The sequence below is a fragment of the Silurus meridionalis genome, chromosome 4 (assembly GCF_014805685.1).
Source record: "Silurus meridionalis isolate SWU-2019-XX chromosome 4, ASM1480568v1, whole genome shotgun sequence".
In the NCBI taxonomy this organism is placed as follows: domain Eukaryota; kingdom Metazoa; phylum Chordata; class Actinopteri; order Siluriformes; family Siluridae; genus Silurus; species Silurus meridionalis.
The window spans coordinates 7,713,776-7,734,409 of NC_060887.1; the positions used below are offsets into that span (position 1 = coordinate 7,713,776).

Below are 20,634 nucleotides of genomic sequence, written 5' to 3' on the forward strand. Positions count from 1 at the left end.
AAGAGCCAACAGGCCGGTGTGCCAACTTACACTATTCTCCAGATGTGATTTATTTTCTGATATTTCCTGATGCTATAACTGGATAAATATGTGCTGAAACCCTCAGGCAGCTTTTAGAGCCTGGATCTGGATTCGAACCGCGGGTGCTGAACGCTATCAAGGTTCCTCCATCACCATCTCAATGATTTGATCAATTAGAAATAGACAGAATACAGCAATCTCCTGTTGTTTTGTTTTTTTGGGGGATAAAGACTTGAGGCTATCATCAACAGGGTAATAAATAAATAAAACATAATAACAAATTGACTAATAATAATCATAATCACCTGTGACGCAAAACCTGGACAATCCCATTCAATGGTCTTTTTATTATCGGTGTATTTTTTTTGTTTATTTATTTTTTTTCTTTTGCACACTTTGACACCGAATTGTTGAACCGTCGTCAATGCCGGACGTTATCGTAATCTCTCAGGTTTTTATACTCTTTGAGTGATAACCAGACGTCCTGCATCCAGGGCCAATGTCTACTCCAAAGTACCAAAAGGAAAACGTCTGATTGATATCTGGAGATCTGGCAGATATGATTCGTCCACAAAAATATGAAACGATGCCTCTCGAGAGACGCGTTTTAACCTTTTAAACCGCGTCCTAACGAAGCAAATCGCTCACACTGGAGACTCCTTCCTCCCAGAAACCTCCTAATTTAGATCTCTGTGTGTGGTTTTTTTATTATTATTGTGTATTTTAAAAAAAAATATTCTAACTGCTCCAGGTTATAGAGATCGCCTTTCCGACCAATCGGAATGCAGAATTCTGCGATCATTTATAACGAAGAGAAAAAAAAGGAGAACGCGCCCACGTGTGTGTGTGTGTGTGACGTGAACTCTCGCGTCTGCGGTCATTAGTCAGAGTCATGTGTGCGTCTCGCTTTTCACCCCGACTCGCACTTCTGCTTACGCTCCTGTAAGTCGACGGACTTTGTATTGGGACGCAGACTTGCCACACACACATGCGTATTTCTTTTGAGAAATATCCACCCCACCCCACACCGATTCAGCACTTTCCTTCTCGTCTCTCGCTCTTTTTCCTCCTGTCTGTTAAGCGTGTTTCGCAACTTCATCGGGCCGAAGGTCGGCACCTGTTGTCTGCCGCGGTCAGAATCACAATAAGAATCGTTCGTGTTTCGGAGCGGTTTGGGGATTTTTCACAGGAGTGGTGCTCAAAAAAAACATTTTTATGAACTGTTGTTGATTGGTATTCTATTTGTTTTTTTCTATTTTTGTGCTTGGAAAGTGCTATAAGATGTAACTTTTAAAGCCGCTGTATAAAATAAAAATGATTTATTATTATTAATATTATTAAATGTGAAAGATTCTGGATTTTATGCTGAGGTGTCCACAAACCTTTGGTGACATAAGTTCGTTTAGCCCCCCCGATTCTGACGTCCCTCCGTATGTTCGCAGGAAGTTCCCGGAAACCCGATGACGTAACACCATGACATCACTAACCCCTCCCCCTCCCTCTGGCTCTGCACTGCATTAAAAACGGGGGGGGAAAAAAATGGACGGCGGAATTTGCGTATTCGGGAACGAGACGCAATACGGCCTCGGCGTAACAGGAAGCGACGCCGTCGTCCGGTAAGACGTGCCGGTATACCCGAACTCTGTCCACACCTCCGTACCTCATGCCGTCAACACTCTTTTTCTCCAACACTAATGGGAATCTGTTTATTCGTTAATATTTTTTTAATAGGAAAAATTCATTTTTTTGGTTTCTTTTTTATCATATGTATTATTCAGCTGTGAGATTTTATTATTTATAACTCCCCCCCCATACATTGAGAAGACCTGAAGGACAACTTTTTTTTATTTACTGTTTGAAGAAATTTTTAGCTTGAGGCAATAAGTGCAATCAGGGATCGATCCACCTGCTGACGTCAAGCTTTTTCATCTAAAACACCAAAAAAAAACATCCATCGATTCATCTGCTGTCTGGGAATCGTCTGAAAGTGCACTGACTTTATCTTTACTACATCTGCTGCTCGGTTTTGAATTCGTAGCATTAAGGATTTTTGAAATCTTGGACATTTGCGGTATTTTGTCTGCTCGGACGAAAGAATACAGCAAGCACTGGCTTCTGCAAAACTTGTGTTTCGTATCTCCACAAATAGTTTTTTCTCGTCCGGGATTAATGAAGCGGAATTAACTTCTAAAGCGTTTCGAATTTTCTGGACGATCTTCTATCGGTGACTTCACGGGAACGCGTCGGGGGAAGAGCGCGATATTTACGAAACGCGGTTTCTAGTTGAGTCGAGGACGCCGTTTTCCAGCGTGCTACAAGAAGAATCTGTCGCTAACGTGAAAGTGTTGATCTTCTGGAAGGAATACAAAAAACGAGTCGGAATCCGAAAATCCTTTCACAACTTCGGATCGTTTGTCAGTCGAACCCGTTGTCCCCAGATGGATTGTGCATGAGCGATCGATATTGGGGCGAGAAGCGACAACCGTCAGAATGCGCTCCCCAAGTCCTCGCAGTCCGTCCCCGAACTCGTTCTGCGCCCAGGATGCTTTGCTGCAGGCTCAGTTCACGGTCTGGAGCGTAGGTGGCAGCTCGGGGGGCAGCTCAGGAGGGAGCAGTAGTGGTGCTGACAGCGGCCCCAGCAGCCCTGCAGGCACCGTTTCGTTACCCTCGAGCCCTTCGTCAAGTACTTACACCCTCACCCTTACCCACACCCACATCCACGTGCAGAAGATTTGCCCCCGGCCGGGGAAGGAAGCCCAAATCCTGCTGCCTCTTTCTGAACTGGCTGGGTGTAGCTGCCCTCGGGCCCCTGCCCCGCCTGTATTGCTGCTCTATTGGTACCCGATGGGACGGCGGCGTCGGGGTGTGGCCAAACGACGGCAAGTGCGTGCTTACCTGGCTGAGAGCAGACCGCAGGCGGAGAACTGGAACATAGCCGTGCAGTGTCTGCTGAGAGGAATCGATGTTGGCGTCTACACAGGTGTGTGTGTGTGTGTGTGTGTGTGTGTGTGTGTGTGTGTGTGTGTGTGTGTGTGTGTGTGTGTGTGTGAGTGAACCAAACAGAATTCCAAACCATGAATTTCCAAAAACTCATCGATTTATTTTTTCAATGTTGTGCCTGTTCCAGAATTAAACAAAAGCTTGTTGCCCCGCCCACGTCGCCTGCTTCTATTGGTCAATCCATTCAGCGGGCGGGGTTTGGCACTGCAGTGGTGTCAGACGCACATTTTACCGATGATCAGTGAAGCCAACATCAGCTATAACCTCATACAGACAGGTACAGCATTATTATTATTATTTTTATTATTATTATTATTATTATTATTATTATATATTTAAAATATTTAAGTAATTATATATTGTTTTCTTTGTAATTGTTTGACGTATCATTTAAAGAAATGTATATATAATATATGCACGAATCATAATTACCTTATTTTGTCCTATTATTATAAGACTTGTTCATTCGTTTAATCTTTTTGTAATGAAACAAGTCTTTTTTAATTTGATAGAGCGGCAGAATCACGCCCGCGAGCTGATCAGAGAGATTTCTCTGCACGAATGGGACGGCATCGTCATCGTTTCTGGAGACGGGCTCCTGCACGAGGTTCTGCTCGTTTACGTTTCTACACATAAGCCGTCTGCATTTGGTTACTAATTTCAAACCTGTGACATCGTCGATGTGTGTTCGTTTTTTTTTTCTGTACAGGTGATTAACGGCCTCATGGACAGGCCAGACTGGGAGCAAGCAATTAAAACTCCAGTGGGAATTTTACCGTGTGGATCTGGCAACGCACTCGCTGGCTCCATTAACCACTATGCAGGGTAAAACACTAACTTGGTCCGACCTTCCCAAACTCATCTGGCCTTGCTTCTACCTGTCCCCAACCTTACCTTTGACTACTACCTGATCTGCTCATAACCTTACCTCTAACTACTACCTGATCTGCCCCTAACCCTACCTGTAACTACTACCTGATCTTTCCCTAATCCTACCTTCAACTACTTACAACCTGATCTGTTTCTATCCTTCCTTTAACTACTAACTACCTGATCTGCCCGTAACCTTACCTCTAACTACTACCTGATCTGTCCTTAACCTTACCTTCAACTACTTACAACCTGATCTGTTCCTAACCTTCCTTCAACTACTTACTACCTGATCTGTCCCTAACCTTACCTGTAACTACTACCTGAACTGTCCCTAAACTTACCTGTAACTACTACCTGATCTGTCCTTAACCTTACCTTCAACTACTTACAACCTGATCTGTTCCTATCCTTCCTTTAACTACTAACTACCTGATCTGTCCCTAACCTTACCTCTAACTACTACCTGATCTGTCCCTAACCTTACCTCTAACTACTACCTGATCTGTCCCTAACCTTACCTCTAACTACTAACTACCTGATCTGTCCCTAACCTTACCTTTACCACTACCTGATCTGTTCCTAACTTTACCTGTAGTAACTGATCTATCCCTAACCTTATCTCTAGCTGTAGTACCTGATCTATCCCTTACCGTATCTGTAATTGTAGTACCTCATTTAACTATAACCTTACCTCTAGCTGTCGTACCTGATCTATCCCTAACCGTATCTGTACTTGTAGTACCTGATTTAACTCTAACCTTACCTCTAGCTGTAGAACCTGATTTGTCCCTAGCTTTACCTGAATTAACCCTAACCTTACCTCTAGCTGTGGTACCTGATCTAACCCCAAATTTATCTCTAGCTTCAGTACCTGATCTAACCCTAAACGTATCTCTAGCTGTAGTACCTGATCTGTCTCTAACCGTACATGTAGTACCTGATCTGTCTCTAACCGTACCTGTAGTACCTGATCTGTCTCTAACCTTACCTGTATTACCTGATCTATCCCTAATGCTACCTCTACCTGTAGTGTCTGATCTTATTATATGTAATCCAATTTGACTTTCTTTTTGGTCTTTCCTTCACAGATATGACATGTGCCTTCGCGAGCCCCTGCTCATCAACTGCTGCTTCCTGCTTTGCCGGGGCGGAGTCCGACCCATGGACCTGGTGTCCGTGACAACTAGCCCTTCTCCTTCGTCTGCGTCATCCAATCAGAACGGATGCCCTTCGCCACCCAAGAAACTTTTCTCATTCCTGTCTGTAGCCTGGGGCTTTGTTTCAGACGTGGACATTGAGAGTGAGCGTTACAGAGGGCTGGGTTCTGCTCGCTTCACACTGGGCACATTGGTGCGTTTAGCATCTCTGCGCTCCTACAAGGGTCGTCTGTCTTATTTGCCCCCTGGAGGGACAAATGCAACCCTGGAAGTGCCCTCACAGACTCCACATCGACCCCTTTCTCGCAGCATCACCGAAGGACTAGAGGGATACTGCAGAATGCCCATCCATCGCACCTGCTCTGATATGGGCCTTAGTGAACAGAGGAGCCTACAAAAGGGGGAGAGGGAGAGGGAGAGGGAGGAGAGAAACAGGGAGAGGCAGATGAGAAGAGGGCGTGGAAGAGGCAGAGGTAGAGGAGTGGTAAGGGCGAGCAGTCTTGCTGAGGACAGAGAGAGAGAGATGGAGGCAGAGGAGAGGATGGGGGGAACGTCTGGGTCTAGTGCCAGGTCAAACGGAAAACTGGAGTCTAACGAGGAGGAGGAAGAAGACGACAGTACACAGAATATGTTAGAAGAGGGCTATGATGTAGATGAGGGAAAAGAGGCAGAGGAAAAGATGGAGGGCACATCTGGGTCTAGTGTGGAGTCAAGTGAAAGACTGGAGTGTGAGAGGAATGAGAAATGTTTTGCAAATAAGGAAGGAGATGAGGAAAGATGGAATGAAATGGATGGAACAAGAGATTTAAAATATGACTATAGTGCAGATGAAGGAAGAGACGAGGAGGAAGAGGCATATTCGAACCCTGACCTACGAAAGGTGGTTCGTAAAAACTCTGCGCCATCCAGCCAGATTGCTACTGCCTTCTTTAGCCGGCCAATCGGAGCAGACTCTGAACAAGAAGCAGAAACACCAGCATTTGAGAGGGACGGTGGGGACCTGAACGGGACTTTCTTCCCTCGTGGAGCATTTCCAATGGACCCTGCACGAGAGCGAGCCCTCACCATTTCCTCACCATTCCGTCGTTCACGGTTTTCCCTTTCTAAACCCAAAACTTCAGTGGACCAGAACAAGAACCAGAAACCAAGTGTGTCTAAGCCCCGCCCTCTTTCCCTTCTCCAGCAGTCCAATTCAAATTCCCTACCACCCAAATTCCCCCCACTTTCATTGTCTTTTTCCACAACTTCTCCTTCCTCACCATCAAATATTGGCCCTCATACCAGCCTGCCAAGCTCTGCCTCCTCATCCTCCTTCTCCTTTGACCTTGTGCAACCTAGTGGGCTTCTTAAACCTCGCCCCCCAGTTACCTTCCCTGTTGATCCACCCCCGCTAGACGACCTCTTGCCACCCCTCGATCAGCCGCTGCCTACTAGAGATTGGGTGACTATTGAAGGTGACTTTGTTCTAGTACTTGCTATTTATCAGTCGCATTTGGGTGCCGATTTGTTTGCGGCGCCGCATGCACAGTTTGACGACGGACTCATTCACCTGACTTTTGTGAGGGCCGGGATTTCCCGGGCTGCGCTTCTCCGTCTATTCCTGGCGATGGAAAGAGGCACCCATCTGTCTCTAACATCGCCGTACGTGAGCCATGTTCCCGCTCGAGCCTTTCGCCTGCAACCTCTGTCGTCACGTGGGACGCTAACTGTGGATGGAGAACTCGTGCCTTATGGACCCCTGCAGGCTCAGGTACAATCCCAACTGATGACTGTCATAACTTGTTGCGGAAGAAATTAAATGTACACTATAGCTAATGGCTTGTGGACACCTGAGAAGCCTTCACAGAGCAGTGGAGGACGTGTCTACATACCTTTAGCCATATAGTGTCTCCTATGGTCCTGAACCTCATACTGTTAGTTATGTTATACATCATATCTGAAATATCATATGCTACTATGGTACCTTCTATTACACCTGAGATACTAGTGCAACAAATTTGGACATCCCAATGGTGGACTAGTATTGTGACTCTGTATTGTTGAAATATGCAACTTTGAATGTACTGGTATTATTGATTTACATTCTTTTTCACCCCCCTTCAGATCCATCCATCCATGGCTCGTGTCATCGTGGGAGACTCAGGAGTGAAGATCACTAGATTCTGACCTGAAACGTGGGCGGATTATTTTACACACTCTGCATTGCATAGTGACTGTGCTGTCCGGCCATCTTTGAGAGAGAGGAATAAATATAGCCAGCAGCTGTAATTAAAGCAATAGCTTTTAACGGGAGGCATTTCAAAGGGATGATTGGATCACCAAGGAGTTTAATAAAGTGTTGGACATTGAGCTATATGTGGAAACAGTAACTACTGGTAGTTGAAAATGGAATGAGGGAATCTCTTTACAAGTGAGTTTTCTGCTTGATTCGTTCTAATTTTCTTGCCTTTGTACACACACCAGAAATAGAATTGGTCTGGATTTCAAAGAATCTCCCATTGTGCAAGATACCCTGCCCTGTTTACTTTACACAGATACCTGGTATCTGCCATTTTTTTTATCTCTTGATTATTACCCTTTATCCTGGTTAATTTATTAATAGACACAACACTAATAGGTTTGTCTCTTTACCACTTCTCCAGGTTCTGCCTCAGATCAGTTAGGGTCTGTGTCCCGATTTACCAAACGTCACCAGCTCTATAAGCATCGCCCACTTTATCTTTTCCTGACTCATCATCTACTTCTATCCAGTTTAATGCCACTTGCCAGACTGCCGAAACTCACATTCCTAATCTTTGACCATGCCGATGGGGCAATCTTGCGCCTGACTCCTTGCCGTTCCCAGCCTAGACCCAGGCACCAGTCAGCCAATCTTTGCCTCCTTTACCGTCCAATTTACAGCACGGGTTGTCTCTTCATAGCCTTGTCCCCAGGTTTTACTTTCTACTTTTCTTGTCTCCTAACTTGGGGATGCATCTTGATCTACTAGTTGCCTCATTCATTTTTAAACTTGCTGAGGGTCTCCGGGAGGGAGATGGTAGTTTAGTGGATACGGAATTGGACTTTGGGTCCAAAGGTCATGAGTTTACATCCAACCAAAACCAAGCTGGCCATCCTAACCCCATAGCTGCTCAGTTGTATGAAGGATATAAATGTATGTCGCTCTGGATAAGGGGTTCTTTTCTCTTCCCTCTCCTGCCCTCTTGCCGTCAAACTTCCCACTTCATACACTACACCTCTTTACCTTGCAGAACCAGTTGTCCCTCATGAGCTCTGTCTCAGCCACACCCTACTCAGGGATGTGATCTGAGGTGACTACCAATCCTGTACAGGTGGCAATTTATAAGCCAGACTGACATTTGCAGGGGCAACTTAACCGTTCCAAACTTCTCCACACTATTTCTACTCGCTCAATTAAAGTTCCATCCAAACAATTTATTTACTTAGTAAAAGCGATTAGCATTAACGAGGACCATAGATAGATGTGCATACTAAACAATGTCTTAAGTAGCCTATAATCAAGTTTAGTCAGGGGGTATTAGGGGAGTCTAGCTCACTGTTAGGTATGTGCCAAATAATCAGTCGTACGGTTTATCACGATATATTGTAAAATGCATTTTGTTAGCAAGGACACTCAGCTCTTGTATGGTGCACTACATCGTTTAGACTCTTGTGTAAGGAATATAGAGTTTCAAGTCTGTATAATTCAGGAGGCAACGGAATGACCTATGTCATTGGATGAATCTGAAAGTGTCCTTATGGAAGGTGGCAATCCGATCACTAAAATGGTTGCTTTTGGGAATATATAGTATCGTGATAATATCGTAACCTTTGATAATCAGCACTTGCCTGTGCATAACAGGATGCAGCCATTTAATGGCGCTCTGATCTTTTGATAGAACTTTATCGAATAGTGCATTTGCCTGATTGTTGATGCAGAAGCATGCGTTCGTGCGAGGTAATGCAAGTTGCACAAACTGGTCAATTTATATGTAATTTCTTCCCTTTTTTTTCTTAACCAACATCAATAAAAACTGCGCACGCCTACCCAATTTTTTGCTAATTGTAAAACATTTAGCTACTCGTTCCTTTTATTTGTTTCGCTAATGCAGAATGATGCTTTCGGAAATGTTTGTAAGCCCTTAATGAAAGAGAATGAAAGTCATTTTAAAGCTAAAATGATCGACTTTAAAAAAACAAAACACTAAATGCTTTTTTCCCGCCACAAATCAAAGCGTTTAACGTATTAATTCCTTTGTTATTCAAATTACTGACAAAAAAAAGGGACGTGAGCAAGAACAAGTTCAATTGTTGAAATTTTGACACCATCCAACGTAGGCAACGTTGTCTGATGAGGGCTAAGCCGGAAAAGTGTGTATTTCAGGATATTTTTTGGGGGAGGGCTACAACTCGGACACTTGGAATCCCAGACCTTTTGTTAGCATTTGGGCTGCTTTTCATTTTGTTGCTTGGTTTTATGACTCCAGTTATGATGTCTTGTTAATAGATGCTTGTAATAAAATTGGAATTATCACTAATAGTCAATGTTGAATAAAGGAAAAAAAAAAAATATATATATATATATTGTACAGTTCATAGTTCTGTATAAACAAAAGAAGTTTTATCCTCAAAATGTGAAAAATTTGGAACACCTGCCTATTCCACCCATTTGTGCTTCTTTCCCAAACGAAAAATACAATTCTGATTCATTTGAACTAGGAGACCCAAACGTGCTCCAACAGGAGATTTGTACCCAAAGCCAGCTTTGCCAGGAAGATATGCTTCACATGGGGTTGGAAGATGTGAAAGCTCTCCTGCTCAAGACTGACCCCGACTTGACCCCAGGCCATGTGATGGAATGAATCTCCACAAAAAATCTAGAGGAGCATCTCCCCAGAAGAGTGGAACTTATAATGTTAAATGGGGACTTAATGGGGAACCAGATTTTTAAAAGAGGATTCACATACTATGTTAATACACAAATCAGTTACAGTGCATTATGGGTAGCGTGTGAAAACTAGTAAAGTAAAGCGGTTCCCTTCGAATATCAAGCGAACACGAGTTCTAGCTTTCAGAACCATACGAACGCTATGGCGGCCTGGCAAGCGCCAAATCTCGAATCGTTCTATTTTTGCTCCTGTGTTGAGTCAGGAATGCTGCTGCTTTCCGGTCCAGCGCCAAACAAAAGCCGTTGAAGAAAAGGTGGAATTTTTTTTTTTTACGTCTATTGGAATGCAGGGTAATCACAGGCCCAAATAGGGGAAGTGACATTGGGCTGTGATTTAGAAGACTTCCTGGAGAAAGAGCTGGAGGGGAAAAAAAATGTGACTGGTTATCAACGTCTTTAAAGGAGCTGTAAATACGGAAAGCCCACGTCTCGGACTCGCTTCCTGTCATCCGTCTGATCGGGAATAATTACCAAGTGGAGCACAATGACTGGAAATCACCGTATTTAATCGTTCAGGGAATTTCATTTATTTATTTATTTTTATGTAAATGTAATACATACATTTGTACTGCCCCCCTATAGGCCTACATAGGGAGTGTAATCGGTAATCAGCCACTCGCACACAGCCATGTCTGTGTTATCTCGGCCCCTCTAGCCCTTTTCCTCCTCTCTATCAGCTCAGCCAAGGAGTTCATTCGGTCCGCGGTGTGTCAGAGTCCAAAAACAACACCTCCCCGGACCCAGAAATCAGATTGAGCGAGCGCTGTTGTAGCAACATAACTGACAACATGGAGTCAACAGGACTATTTGTTATTCTTTTTAGAGTCGTGTGTAATGACGTGGACACGAGGCCACTTCCTGACACTCGTTCTCCAGCAACTCTGAGTATTTCCTCTTGAAGTGAAAAGACCCACAAAAATCCCCATTTCCTCTCTTTCCTGTTCATCGAAATCCATTTAAACGCACCGAAATGGGTTATTTGGCTAATAATGTTGGTCAAACAGCGCACGGGTTCCGCTTCAGGCCCGATTACGTTGTAGACATGACACGGGTCTTTGACATGAACCACGAGGCTGGGACCGCACCACCAGCTTCTGCTTAAGAGAAACCTTGGGACCTCCATCTTCTATTTCCATCTCTCCCTCCACCCTCTCCTCCATCCTCTGCATCCATCCACTCCTTCCACCTCTTCATCCTCTCCCTCCATTCTTTCTGTCTTTCTTACACACGTACTGTACTGTCAAAAACAAAACCCTAAAAGCTAATATAAACCTCCACCTTCTTCTCTCTATATCTCTCTATCTGTCTCTCTACCCCCTCCACCTTTCTCTCTCTCTCTCTCTCTCTCTCTCTCTTTCTTTCTTTCTTTCTTTCTGTGAGCTGGAACCACACCAACAGCTTGTGTTGAGAAAAACCATGGGATTTGATCAGACCTCAAAACCAACACTACACTCCCAATGTTCTTTGAATGGATTTCTGAAACTTGTGTTGGGTTTAATCTAAAAATATAACCAACAAAAGGGTTTTAAATGTTTAATTCTAAACAGTTTGATCAAAGGCTTGAGCTAGCATTGGAAAAAATAGTATTTTATATTCATCCACAGTTAAAAGGAATTAGATCTAAAATGGTGTCACCTTACCAAGATGGCAGACTGCGATATTTGTTTGAAAGGAAAACGTATATCGCAGTCGGCCATCTTGGTAAGGGCACGAAGGCTTTACATATAGACGCGAACCTCTGACGCAACTTCCGGTCTCCGACTCCTCCTTTGTCTCGAATCCACCCTATTCATTTTAAACTGGGGGGTTTATTTGATATAAAAACACGTCGTTTTCGGCCCTTGAATGACAGTCGGCTCTGATACCTATATGCCTAAGAGCAAAGCGCCCAAAATGGACGACCTGGACTACAGTAAGTTTACTCGAAACCATTGCGTTGTCATGCGTAGCCGAGCGAGCTAACACGTTAGCATGCCCTGTTTGGCATTCCCACCGCAGTTCCGGAAATTCGTGCTGTGATTGGTTGGGAGTTCGGCTTCTCGTCTCGTACCCACCAACGAAATCGCTGGACTCTCGCCTCCCCAGCCAATCGTGTCGAAGGAGGCGGGGTTTTCTGAATACGGATGGGAAATGCACTTAGCCTAAACGATGCGGCGTTCTTTATATTTGTAATGAATAAATACGACTTTTTTATGCTAGACGTTAAAATAAGGTCGTCTTCCACGTTATTCTCCTTTTGAACGCGTATATACACGTGCTGGGAAAATGACAGACATTCAGCGCGTTTATGATGTCATAACAATGCGCATAGAGTGGATTTAGAATTGTATTTGCACATTTGAGAGGAAATATTGGTCGTAGAGCTTATATATATATATATATATATATATATATATATAAATAAATAAAATGTGTGTGTGTGTGTGTGTGTTATGTTAAATCAGGGACATTTCTTTGCATTCGTAATCAAGGCAATATAATTTCAGGGTTATTTCTGTAATAATGTGTATTAATCATGTAATAAACAGGACTAGCCCTTTATACCGGGGGTAAATGAAGAGACCTGCGTTTTAGACACCCAAGTTGCCTGTTTTTGCGCGATTTCTCGTACAAAATGCATCCCAAAAACAAAGCCACGGCGCTGTTTTGCGTCCCTGAGCAATAGTGAGTCATTGCGATTGAACCGAATCATTTAAACGGGTGATTCGGTTCAATCGCAACGACTCACTTATTAAAGGGCGCTTTGAATGAATTTGATTTGCTTGTCAAAATGTCTTATTTTAATCGACTGATTAAATGTAAGGATATGCATTTTGAAAATATATGGAAAAAAAAATCAATTTCAAATGATTAATCAGCGCACAGAATATGAACAATATCCAACATTTTAGGAGGCAGCTGTCCGTGGTCCTTAAAGTACCAGCACAATAAGATACGCAGCGAAATATTGTCTGATTATCTGCTTTAAACTACTCCGTTATATCAAAAAGTCATCATGAGTAATTGCCCTGAATGACGCATGAGACCCTGAGGTGCTGTTTTTTTAGCAAACGCAGGTCGTGTCCGGACCTGTTCACGTGACGAGCGCTGGCAGGCCGTGCGTCCTACCTGAACCGATCCGCCTCTTAATACCGTCACGCCACGGCTTTATAGACACTATTATAGAGAAACGCTGCTCTGCGAATGCCATAAAGCAAGAAACCCAATGAACACAATTCAGCGAGTCTCCTTTCACTGGAGCCACAGCTCCACCACATCATCTTTAGCAGAAGCGTCGATATTCACCTCATAAATTTATTTATTGGGAATAATTTAATACAGTATTCATGGAAAATAGATTCAAAAGTAAGTCAGCGATTCTGAGTTCAGGACGGAAGGAATTCCATTTTAATGGCGATTAAAAACGGAGTGTCTCGATTTATTACTAAAACGGACGCTAAATCTCCCATCAGTCCCGGCTGATCTCAGTCCCGAGGAGCGAGCGGAGCTGGAGGAGATCCGGCGGAGGAAAGGCGCCCTGCTGCTGGAGATCCAGAGGCTGCGAGAGGAGCTGCGAGAGGCCATGATGGAGGTGGAAGGCCTGGAGAACAGCACCGAGGGCAGGTGTGTGACGCTTCATGTGAGTGTGTGTGTGTGTGTGTGTGTGTGTGTGTGTGTGTATGTGTGTGTGTGTGTGTGATAAACGTGAAACCTAATCAGCGTTCATGTCCGCAGCAAAACGCTCCAGAAGAGTCGACATGTCGCCATGGGAAGGAAAAAGTTCAACATGGACCCCAAAAAGGTGAGAAAGCAGACCGCGGAGGGGTGCCAATACTTTTGTGTGTGTATTGATGTGTGTAAGACCCTTGTTTGTCGTGCCCTCAGGGTATCGGGTTCCTGGTGGATAACGAGCTGCTGCGCCATACTCCAGAGGAAATCGCGCAGTTCCTCTATAAAGGCGAGGGGCTGAACAAGACCGCCATCGGAGACTACCTGGGAGAACGGTAGATCTTCTCCTTCCATCTTCTTCATCCAACTTCTCTCTCCATCCACTTCCTCCATCCAGTCGCTTTATCTTCACCCACCATCCTCTCATTCATCTATCCACTCCATCCGTGCACTCCCACTGTCTCCCCCCTCCATCCACTCCTTCCATCATCTTCTTCCCTCTTCTTCCTTTATCCACTCCGTCCATCCACTTTCTCCATCTTCTCAATCTATCCACTTCCTCCATCCATCTCCTTCATCCCCTCCTTCCATCTTCTTCATCGATCCACTTCCTTCATCCACCTCCTACATCTTCTCCATCCATCCTCCTTCCATCTTCCTGATCCATCCACTCTCTCTATCCATTTTTTCTATCCACTCACCCCATCCTCTCCCTTCTTCTTGTCCCACCATTCTTTCCTCCATCCTCTTCTTTCATCCTCTCTGTCCATCTTCTTGTCTTCTACACACACTACTGTACTGTGAACATAAAACCCAACGTAAGTCAAACCTCCACCTTCTCTCTCTCTCTCTCTCTCTCTCTCTCTCTCTCTCTCTCTCTCTCTCTCTCTCTCACACACACACAGAGACGAGTTCAACCTTCGCGTCCTGCAGGCGTTTGTTGACCTTCATGAGTTTACGGATCTGAACCTGGTCCAGGCTCTCCGGTACGTCACACCTGTGTGTTTGTTTTGGCCTGTGGGGCTGATGATGATGATGATGATGATGATGATGATGATTGGGGTGGGGGGTGAAGCAACTCCAATAAACGAGAAAAAGTAGGCAGGAAGTCAAGTGTTGACGTGACGCGTCTGGTGTGTGCGAATCAGGCAGTTCCTGTGGAGCTTCCGTTTGCCCGGAGAAGCTCAGAAGATTGACCGAATGATGGAAGCGTTTGCGCAGAGATACTGCCACTGCAACCCCGGAGTGTTTCAGAGCACGGGTAACACACACTCTCTCTCTCTCACACACACACACTCACACACACACACACCCACACACCCACACCCACACCAAGTCTTCTCTTCTCCCCAGACACCTGCTACGTTCTATCATTCGCGATCATCATGCTGAACACCAGCCTCCACAACCCCAACGTCCGAGACAAACCCACTGTGGAGCGCTTCATCAGCATGAACCGCGGCATTAACGAGGGCGGAGATCTGCCCGAGGAGCTGCTTCGGTGTGTGTGTGTGTGTGTGTGTGTGTGTGTGTGTGTGTGTGTGTGTGTGAGAGAGAGAGTGTGAGTGTGTTTGTTACACAATAGTACATTTGATGATGAATCTCTCTCTCTCTCCCTCTCTCAATCCTCTTCTGTCGCTTGCTTGCTCATTCTCTTTTCTTTCTTTTTCCCTCTGTTTTTCATTCTTTCTCCCTCTCTCTTTCTGTTTCTCTCCTCACTTTATACCCCCCTTTCCTTTTCCAAACTCTCTCTCTCTCACTCCCTTTTTCCCACTCTTTCTTTCCTCTTTTTTCTTCCTTCATTCTCTCCCTCCCTCTGTCCCTCTCTCTTTTTCTATGTCTTTCTTTTTTTGTACCTTACTCTCTCTCTCTCCCTCTCTTTCTTTCCCTCCACCCCTCTACCCCTCTCACACACACACTCTCTCAGAATCTGTATGACAGCATTAAGAATGAGCCGTTCAAAATCCCAGAGGATGATGGGAATGATTTGACTCACACGTTCTTCAACCCAGACCGAGAGGGCTGGCTGCTAAAACTGGGTAAACGTGTGTGTGTGTGTGTGTGTGTGTGTGTGTGTGTGTGTGTGTGTGTGTGTGTGTGTGTGTGTGTGTGTGTGTGTGTGTGTGTGTGTGCGCGCGCGCCCTTTGCCCCCGAGCCGGAGATCTTTGCGACTCTCTCGTGAATCTTTTAAACCTGCATGATGATGAGTTTATGCAATCGGGCTTCATCAATGCCGGCATGCTGTGTGTGTGTGTGTGTGTGCGCGTGCGACCTGCATTTCAGTTCTCTGCATGGCAGGGCGTGTGATCTGTCACTAATCCTGTCTCCCTCTCTTCCTCCCTCCCTCCCTCTCTCCTGCGTTCCTCTCACTCTCTGGTCTCTTCTGCTTGGCCTGCGGTTTCTTCTCTGCAGGAGGTAGGTGCTCCATTCCGGCTCTGTCCCAAATCCAGTTGCGGTTTTGTCTCTTTTTCATCTTTTATTAGTTTAAGGTGACGGACAGAGAAAGTTCTAAGCGAGGCAAAAGAATTAAAGACGGGATTCTTTCTCTCGCAGGGGGACGAGTAAAAACCTGGAAGAGGAGGTGGTTCATTCTGACCGATAACTGCCTCTATTACTTTGAGTACACTACAGTAAGTGCGCACTCCGCAGGCACACCGGTTCATTACACCCTGTTGCAGCTATTATAAACGTGCGTGTGTGTGTGTAGGACAAGGAACCGAGAGGCATCATCCCCTTGGAGAACCTGAGCATTCGGGAAGTGGAGGATCCACGCAAACCTGTGAGTCTTCCAGCCAATCAGATTTCTTTAAACCCAATGGACTCGCAACAACGCTGGACGACCAATCAGAAGCTGTACATTTTGGTATGTGTGTGTGTGTTGTAGAACTGCTTCGAGCTCTACATCCCCAACAACCGAGGGCAACTCATTAAGGCGTGTAAAACGGAAGCTGACGGACGAGTGGTGGAGGGCAATCACATGGTCTACCGAATCTCCGCCCCCACGCCGGAGGAGAAGGACGAATGGATCCACAGCATCAAGTACTTCAAAACTTTTAACCATAAAAACCACCAGTAGATCCCTGTGGGGGTGTGCCCCAAACTATAGAACCTACTTGTTATGTAGGCCACACAAACATCACTATCACGCCAGTAGATCCCTGTGGGCGTGTCCCAAACCATAGACCCTACTCGTTATGTAGACCACACAAACATCAGTAACACACCAGTAGATCCCTGTGGGCATGTCCCGAATCGCACACTCTACTCCCTATTTAGGCAACACAAACTATCACGCTATCACTATCAAGCAAATAAATCCCTGTGGGCATGTCCCAAACCACACACCTTACTCTCTATGTAGGCAACACAAACATTATCACACCATCGCTATGATGCAAGTAGGTCCCTGTGGGCATGTCCCAAACCACACACTCTTCTTTTTATGTAGGTCACACAAACATTATCACTAACACACCACCAGATCCCTGTGGGCTTGTCCCAAACCACACACCCTACTTACTATGCCGGCCACACAAACACCATCACTAACACACCACTGTTAGTCTCCGGTGGACGTGTCTCAAATCACACGCCCTACTCACTATATAGGCCATCAAAAAAAACAAGACATTAATGCAAGTAGATCCCTCTGGGCGTGTCCCAACCCACACACCCTACTCACTATGTAGGCCACACAAATACCATCAATGACAGTCGATCCCTTTGGGTGTGTCCCATCCACAGATCCACTCTCACAACATGGGCCACAACAACACCATAGCCACCTGGCGCTAATCTGACAGGATTCCCGGGTGTATTTTTACCGCATATTTATTGGTGTTAATAAACTACACTGCTAACATTAGCCAAATAGCTAACATACACTATAAACTCCCTGTGTTTTAGAGGAGCTTTGACTACTTTTTTGAATACTTACGGCTAATTCCGGTCAGCTAGCTAAACAAGGTGAATAATGGCTATCTGACAGGAAATCTGAGTGGATTTATTTTCTGTATGGATCATATTGATAAATATTTACACATAATCTACACTAGTACCTCCTTGTCAGCTTGCTAAATTAATGTAATCTGACAGGAATTGCTCATGCCTAGCTAGCTAGCTAACATTTATTTAACCTGACAGGATTTCTGTCCTCCCAAGAATCGTGTGGTTAGAATAGAAGAATAGAATAGCGTTTATTTGTCACATATACATTACAGCACAGTGAAATTTTGTTCTTCGCATAGAGCGCAGGGTCAGCCATGATACGGCGCCCCTGGAGCATAGAGGGTTAAGGGCCTTGCTCAAGGACCCAAGAGTGGCAGCTTGGCGATACCGGGGCTTGAACCCCCGACCTTCCGATCAGTAACCCAGCGCCTTAACCGCTGGAGCTACCACTCCCCCTTGTAGCTAGCTCGCTAAGCTGACAGGATTGTGACAAATGTTTATTCGAATAAGCTTGTGTGTAGGGATTCTGATCGTAGACAGTAGATATAAATCATCGCTGCTAGTTCGCTAGCGTCCCCTCAGCGTGCACCATAATCGCAGTCAGAAAAAACTGGTGTATCTGCTTCGCTTGTTAGCACGGCTAACGCTGTTTAAACTTCCTGGCTAGCTTTTGCGGACAACGTTTTCCGAATTAGAGAACTAGCATCAAACCCAGGAAGGATTCCTGAGAGGATTTTTATTTTTTTTTTGGAACGATTGAGAGCACCAATAGCATGAACGTCCCTAACAGATGTCTCTTTTCTTCTGTTTTTGCGTCTCAGGTCCGCGGTCAGCGTGGACCCTTTCTACGAGATGCTGGCTGCAAGGAAGAAGCGCATCTCCTTGAAAAAGAAAGAAGAGCAGGCTTAAGGGAACACGCTCCGTCTCCTCCTCCTTTTTCATCCCATCCCTTTTATCCTTCGTTCATTCCTCCTCCATCTCCTAGACCTCGATATTCATGAAGACTGTCGATTGGAGGAAAACAAAAAAAAAACGTACACCGAAAACAGGAAGTGTTAGTCTGTAACGCGCGTGCGCACTACTGACCAGGCCGACGGATGACCCGAGATTATCTTCATCATCTTCATCGCCCGACTCACAACTACTGATTCAAATGTCCTTACACTTGCACACTACGTTCAGTACACACTACTAGTGCGCACTACTGCTGGTCTTCCTTTCTCCATAATCAGATACTGTGAATCACCACTGCGCCGAATCCCTCACACACACCATCATCTTTTTTTTTTTCCCCCACACATGAAGGACTAGACTCACTTGATGACTTCCTGGCTCCTTGGTTGTTCTCCAAACCCCTACGTGCTAACTAGTGGTCCATATGTCTGTTACTATATTGAGTCCCCTATGTATATTCCCAACTCGATATCAGTATCACCAATTCTATTTTCTAGAGCCATTTGGGGAGCCATGTCTAGGGCATTGTCTCAATCGAGACTTTTCAGACTTCCTGGCTCCTCGGCTGTTCTCCAAATCGCAATATAGCCGGGAATATATCGAGTCCCTCTATGTAGTCCCAACTCAGTATCGAATAGATCAAATTGCCGGGGCCATTTCGGGGTCGTCTTTCCACTACATGGGACCGATTCCTAGTCCCACACCTTCGCGTCATTAGCGGGTTGCGCCTCTGAAAGTAGGCCTCGGTTTCATTTCCACCACAAGCCGAAAGAGCGAGGTCCCCGCGGGGATCCAGGGGAATGCAGGCGACCTCTCGGTGTTCAACAACAGGAAGTCAGGTCTGCTGGGGCGGGGCGGTGTTCGCACAGCTTTGTGAATAGGGCCTCCTCGTTCCCGTCCACGGGAAAATAAAGGTCTAAAAGTAGCGCCAGGGTTACGCCCTGGAATTGGCAGGAAAACAAAGGCAGGCTCAAAAGACCTAGTCCTTCCCGAACACCCTTTCGAGTTATTCCTCCGTTTAATGTTATCGCATAGAAATAGTGGGAGCTCAGCGGTTAAGGCTCTGGGTTACTGATCAGAAGGGTGGCGGTTCAAGCCCCGGTATCGCTAAGCTGCCGCTTTTGGGCCCTTGAGCAAGGCCCTCCGGGGTGCTGTAGGGAGTTGCATCCGGCGGGGGCAGCGCTACCAGCGAATCGCCAATCGATACCAGCGACGAGATCCTGAAAGACAAACGAACGCCGAGCCACGAACAAAGATCGCGGGACCCCAAGCATAACGTAGCAGTGACAATTTAAAAAACGACGCAAAATAGTAACCGTACAATTTCAACAGACAGGAAACGGAAGTACACACACTCACCTCCGGGGGGCTTTGAAGGAGTTTTATGGCAGCTTTAACGTGTTAAACATATTTCATTTGATTTGTATCTGTTTATTGTTTCTGTATATACGTACGCGCGTACTGTTTCCCGGACGCGTGTTAATTTATTGTTTCGTTTTTTCGCATGTTTTTTTGTTTTGGAATAATATTATTATTGTAATAAACCTGAGCGGATTCCATCCTCACGTTATTAGCGCTCCACGTTTGTTCCGGTTTTACGCCAATGACTTGGAACAAAAATTTTAATATGGATCGCTAATATTGCTGTTCTGTAATTCGCCTCGAGTTCGAAGCTACTGACTGAATAGAATGAAGCATAGCAGCGTAGCAACAGTCGCCACGTGAAAGTTTTTTTTTTTTCTTCTTCCCAGTGAGCGGGCGATTAGCGCAATTCTTCTTATTTAAAACGTTTCAGTCTAGCGTAGCCGTTGTCGAACATTGTTAGAACTGTATAAAAACGGTGTTTCTGTATTCCAAGTGCCCTACACGGAGTGTTACATTGTGGTTTCTGTGCACTACATGGTATTCGGGACGAGGCCGCACCGGTTTCGGATCGAACGTACAACAGGAAACCGGTTTCTCGGTGTAGCAGAGAAACAACACGGTGACAATAAAAGACCGAAATGACATCATAAATCCCGCCTCTGTCTTTCCTTCCCGTTTCGGTGTTTTCCGTTCCTTCCTTTCTTTTTCTTGCTTTCTTGC

The 20,634-nt window shown here is 45.3% G+C and overlaps 2 protein-coding genes across 2 annotated transcripts; both read left to right on the plus strand.

The window, feature by feature from the left end:
• The first annotated feature begins 1,465 nt into the window (after positions 1-1,465).
• On the plus strand, positions 1,466-9,585 carry sphk2 (sphingosine kinase 2). Its single transcript, XM_046846587.1, has 6 exons — positions 1,466-3,001; positions 3,149-3,298; positions 3,534-3,628; positions 3,731-3,846; positions 4,983-6,801; positions 7,155-9,585. Exons 1-6 carry the CDS (start codon positions 2,512-2,514, stop codon positions 7,215-7,217), a joined length of 2,733 nt encoding a protein of 910 aa, XP_046702543.1. The 5' UTR covers positions 1,466-2,511; the 3' UTR covers positions 7,218-9,585.
• A 2,148-nt stretch (positions 9,586-11,733) lies between these two features.
• Positions 11,734-20,565, plus strand: cyth2 (cytohesin 2). Its single transcript, XM_046846631.1, has 12 exons — positions 11,734-11,911; positions 13,452-13,602; positions 13,714-13,780; positions 13,864-13,982; positions 14,553-14,633; positions 14,796-14,908; positions 15,001-15,148; positions 15,574-15,686; positions 16,201-16,277; positions 16,355-16,426; positions 16,532-16,686; positions 18,417-20,565. The coding sequence occupies exons 1-12, from the start codon at positions 11,845-11,847 to the stop codon at positions 18,502-18,504; spliced, it is 1,251 nt and encodes a 416-aa protein (XP_046702587.1). The 5' UTR covers positions 11,734-11,844; the 3' UTR covers positions 18,505-20,565.
• Positions 20,566-20,634: the final 69 nt, after the last annotated feature.